Raw genomic sequence first — 4,768 nt, 5'->3', positions numbered from 1 at the left:
GGCAGGCGGACGCGCAACCACTGCGCCACCAGGGAAGCCCCTCCTTTCCTTTTTAAAATAAATTTATTTATTTATTTTTGGCTGTGTTGGGTCTTCGTTGCTGCACGGGGGCTTTCTCTAGTTGCAGCGAGCAGGGTCTACTCTTTGTTGCTGTGTGCAGGCCTCTTGTTGCGGTGTCCTCTCCCGTTGCAGAGCACGGGCTCTAGGCACGTGGGCCTCAGCAGTTGTGGCACCCGGGCTCAGCAGTTGTGGCTCGCGGGCTCCACAGCACAGGCTCAGCAGTTGTGGTGCACGGGCTTAGTAGCTCTGCAGCATGTGGGATCTTCCCGGACCAGGGCTTGAACCCGTATCCCCTGCACTGGCGGGCAGATTCTTAACCACTGAGCCACCAGGGAAGTCCCAGCATCTTCCTTTCCTACCAGGTCAGAGCCGATCCCTCTTGGCCCCCCCATGTCCCACCTCACGCACTCACTCAATATTACTGAGGCCCAACTATATGCCAGGCACCGTGTTAGGCAACGGGAACAGAGCAGTGAATGAAACTAAGATCCGTACCCTGGGTGAGCGAGCATCCAAGCAGGGGAGTCTATGAACGTAACTCTGTCCTCAGACCACTACATCCCACTCTTCTCAACATCCTGTCATGCGAGGCTGGCGTATGTTTTGCTGGTGACTTATTCCTAAGACAACAGGCATTTCTATTTGCCAGCTCAATGGCTGCCACGTGGTAAGTAGGTAAACACACAATTTAGGAGACCCATAGGGACTGGGGAGGGGGAACTGGGGTGAGATTAGCATTATTTCAGATTTTATACATATTGGGGCCTTTATTAGTGTTTTTATTCCACTTTCAAAGCTGCATGATCCAGTTGTGCCCAAACAGGACACCAGCGCTGTATTTGTTAAGCTCTGTCTCCCCCTCTTGGCTGTGGGAATGACCAGCAGAGCGGCGGGCAAAGCCAGGTGGGTGCTGAGACCCAAGGGGCACGCGTGGGCAGGGCCCGGTCTCTCCCCAGCTCCTCCACACCATCCTTCCTGAGCCCCTGGGGGAGCTTCTGAACCCACAACCTTAACCTGAGCTTTGAGGCCTCCAAAGAAACTCACTTTTCATAGCATGGCCTAGGGCAGGCAGGAGCTAGTGCAGCTGGGAGCCCTGACCAGCACCCTCACCTTGGATTTATGGGGAAACTGAGACTGAAGTGGTCATGCAGCAAAGCTGAGACGGGCCTAGAACTATAAGATTCTCAGCCTGGAACTGGTTCTGCCATGGCTCAAGCCCTGTTCCATTCCCTAGTGCCCTGTCCTGCAAGATGCCTCCTCCAGGAAGCTTTCCCAGATCTCCTCAGCTCTAGGACCTCCCTGTCACCCATCTTAATACTGTGTCTACTCCTCAATCGATTCCACCCTGCCCTCCTAGGATTCGGTATCAATCGAGTCAGCGGCCAGCAGGGAGTGAGCAATGGAGATCTGTCCCTGCCCTCAGCTTACTGACTGGTTGTCCACACACACACTCACTACCGTCAGCCTCTGCTACCACCTACTCTTGTCTAACTTGAACCCTCCAAGATGTAGGAGGCTCACTTGCTCCTGCTTTCTCTGCAGATCTGAATTCCCAAATGACAGCAGTGAAGAGAGCTGTCTTTGGAGGAGGGGGTGGGGTTTAGAGGCTGGGAGTAAGGTGGCCTCAAGAGCCAAGTTCAGATCTTCTTGTTCTTTCTTGGGTGGCTCACTTCCCTTCTCTTAACCTCAGTTTAACGGGTAAATGGGACAATAACTTCCATCTCCAGAGTAATTATGGAACTAAATAACAGACACCAAGGTGCTTCATAAAGCTCTGTAATAGGAGAGGTCTTGGATACAATTTACATCATCTGAGCACCTACTGTGTAGCAGGCACTCATCCTGATCACTCTCTCCTCAGCGAAACTGTCATGGTTACTATTCCCATTTTACACCCAGGGCAGAGATGCTCAAAGGTTATGTAACTTAACAAGATTACAGAGCCCTGGAGCTGGAACTGGAACTCAGGTCAAACTCCATCCACCTTCTGTGCTCCCCGCACACCTGCCTTCAACCTGCCGCTAGAAACTCCTGTTCCAAACCTCCAACGGGGTGGGGGTGGGGGAATCCTTCCAGGCTTTGTCCCCAACTCTCCGACCTCACCCCGATGGCGGGTGGGGAAAATGACAGGAGCCCTTGAGGCTGGTTCAGAAAGGCTAGGATTGGGAGTGGGGCCCTGGATTCCGCCTGCAACTCCTTGAGCCACAATGGGCCTCAGAGTCCTCATCTGTAAAACCGGGACCCCACTGCTGCCCCTCACAGGGTGACGGTTGCAAGAATTACCACATGTGGACATGAAAGCATCCTGGGCTCTTGCTGGGTGGGGACCGCCCTCACATCCCTCCTGTTCCCCACCTATCACCTGGATACGCCTCTTCCCCACCCCACTCGTAGGAGTGGAAGGCATAAGCGCAGGCCGCCCCCTAGCTGAGCTTCCCCGCCAGCCCTGCGCTCACCGGGAGTCCGGCTGCCGTCGCTGAGCGGGTGCCACGGGTCGCGGTCGGTGGCCACCAGCAGGCAGTCGGGGTCGCGCAGGTGCGCGCAGGCCTCGCTCAGCTTAGCGAAGGAGAAGTGCTCGTCGTAGCCCACCAGCACGGCGCGCACGCGCGGGGCCGAGCCCGGGTCCTCGTCGGGGTCCCCCGCCAGGCGCAGCCCCGCAGCGCGCAGCTCGGCCCGCAGCCCCTCGCCGCCCAACACGAACACCGCGCCCTGCGCGTCCGGCGGCCCGAGCAGGCGCTGGCGCAGCAAGCGCGCGGCGCACAGCGCGGAGCTGAAGAGCTGCTCGGCGCGCAGCCCCCCGAAGCCGAGGCGCGCGAAGCGGAGGGCCAGCTCGGGCCGCGCGCGCCGGCTGTTGTTGCTCACGAACAGCGCCGCCTTGCCAGCCCGCGCCAGCCGCTCCAGCAGCTCCGGGGCGCCCGGCACGGCGCGCTCGCCGTTCCACAGTACCCCGTCGCAATCGAAAAGGACCCCTTGCGCCCGGCCCAGCACGTCGCGCAGGGCCGCGCCGCGCAGCCGTTCGCAGCGCGCCATGCAGCCGGCTGGCTGCCCGCACGCTCGCACGGCGCCGCTCTCTTTCCGCGAGCACGGCGCGCTCGTCCGCAGCTGGCCGGTTCCGGGCACCTGCCAATCGGCGCGCCGGAAGGGCCAGGGGGCGGGGTCACGGCCTGGCCCGCGGCCAATGGGGGCTAGAGTCTCGGGGAGGAGCTGGGCCGCGAGCTAAGGGAACCTGGAGAAAAGGGCCGAATCGCGGCCGCCACCGAGGGAAAGGGACCAACGACGGCCTAGCCTGGTCCTTCGTCACTCCCCTTAGTTCCGCTGGGCCAGTAGTCGCTGAGCTTCAACCCTAACTAGCCTCTTGCAGGGATGGGAGGCTGAGAGACTGACGCTCCTTTTGACCAATAAGGAGTTACAAGTAGAAAATATGGCCCGCTCCGCGTTCCCCAGCCAATCAGAAGCTTAAGACGGCTGGTTGCTAGGAGGAAAACAGATGCTAAAGGAGATGTTATCTTTGGATCAAATCTCATTGCCCTCTGAACCGTGATCACACCAGTTCCGAGCGAAGTCCTGAGAAGAGTGTGGGTGTGTTGGGGAGAGAGGCACACGGTGTCCTCTCGGACGCTGGAGCCCTTGGTCTAGACCAGTGGTTCTCCACTCTGGCTGTGCAGTGGAGTCCCCAGGGGAACGAATTTTTTTTTTTTTTTGAGATAAAATTTACATACAGTAAGATGTGTAGATCTTAAATGTACAGTTCCATGACTTTTAAAAAATATATTTATTTTATTTATTTATTTTTGGCTGCTTTGGGTCTTCGTTGCTGTGCGTGGGCTTTCTCTAGTTGCGGCAAGCGGGGGCTACCCTTCCTTGCGGTGCACGGGCTTCTCATTGAGGTGGCTTCTCTTCGTTGGGGAGCACGGGCTCTAGGCGCGCAGGATTCAGTGGTCGTGGCACACGGGCTCAGCAGTTGTGGCTTGCGGGCTCTACAGCGCAGGCTCAGTAGTTGTGGCGCACAGGCTTAGTTGCTCCGCAGCATGTGGGATCTTTCCGGACCAGGGCTCAAACCTTGTCCCCCGTGTTGGCAGGCGGATTCTTAACCACTGCGCCACCAGGGAAGTCCAGTTCCATGACTTTTGAGAAACGTTTTTTAAAAATACCAATGTGTGGCAGGATCCCAGAAATTCTAGTTTGTTTTGGGTGAGACCCGGCATTTCAAAATGTCTTTGCTTTTTTAATTACCCAGGGATTCTACTGTGAGGCCAGAGTGGAGAGGCACTGGGCTAGAGGCAGCCTGTCACCCGAGGACCCTGGAGGGGGAAGGAGACAGAGCAGCAGTAGCCAGTTGCCCAGGGCAGTGATGGAACCCAGCTGCCTAGGTCCCCACTTGGGGAGGAATGTGTCACAATTCTGAGGTTGTCTGCCAACCTCTGAGAAGGTTCTGAAGACGTGTCTGACCCCCAGGAGCAACTGGAGCTTCAAAGACCTGGGAAAAGCCACACCCTGTCACTCAGGCTCTGAGGCTGATATTTTCTGTTCCTCAGTGCCCTGGGCATTTGCTCCTGGCCTTTGCATAGGTGGTCTCCTTTGCTTGGAACGTTCTTCCTTCTTCCCTTTTTTAGCTGGCCAGCTCCTGAAAGACTCCCCCTCAATATCACCTCCTCCAGGAAGCCTTCTTGACGTCCACCTTACACACATAAACACACACACACACACA

At 57.2% G+C, this 4,768-nt stretch overlaps 2 protein-coding genes across 3 annotated transcripts in view; both read right to left on the bottom strand.

Moving 5' to 3' along the window:
- The window catches only part of LOC112065907 (chronophin), a 6,862-nt gene extending 3,710 nt beyond the window's left edge, over positions 1 to 3,152 (bottom strand). The window contains exon 1 of one of the 2 annotated variants that reach the window (XR_008617584.1): positions 2,517 to 2,604. Coding sequence is in view for 1 of the 2 variants with exons in the window: in XM_024127466.1 (XP_023983234.1) it covers positions 2,517 to 3,090 (574 nt within the window). In the remaining variant the exon portion in view is untranslated. Of the gene's footprint in view, positions 1 to 2,516 lie in introns of both variants that reach the window. The other variant, XM_024127466.1, reaches the window with a different exon arrangement.
- A 1,182-nt stretch (positions 3,153 to 4,334) lies between these two features.
- Positions 4,335 to 4,768, bottom strand: part of LOC112065875 (chronophin-like) — a 5,501-nt gene continuing 5,067 nt past the window's right edge. The window contains exon 3 of the mRNA XM_024127134.2: positions 4,335 to 4,361. Within this exon, the coding sequence (XP_023982902.1) occupies positions 4,335 to 4,361 (27 nt within the window). The remainder of the gene's footprint in view (positions 4,362 to 4,768) is intronic.

Source organism: Physeter macrocephalus, chromosome 6 (assembly GCF_002837175.3).
Source record: "Physeter macrocephalus isolate SW-GA chromosome 6, ASM283717v5, whole genome shotgun sequence".
Taxonomy (NCBI): Eukaryota; Metazoa; Chordata; class Mammalia; order Artiodactyla; family Physeteridae; genus Physeter; species Physeter macrocephalus.
Note: the sequence above shows the minus strand (reverse complement) of the source record. Positions and strands in the feature narration are given on the sequence as shown.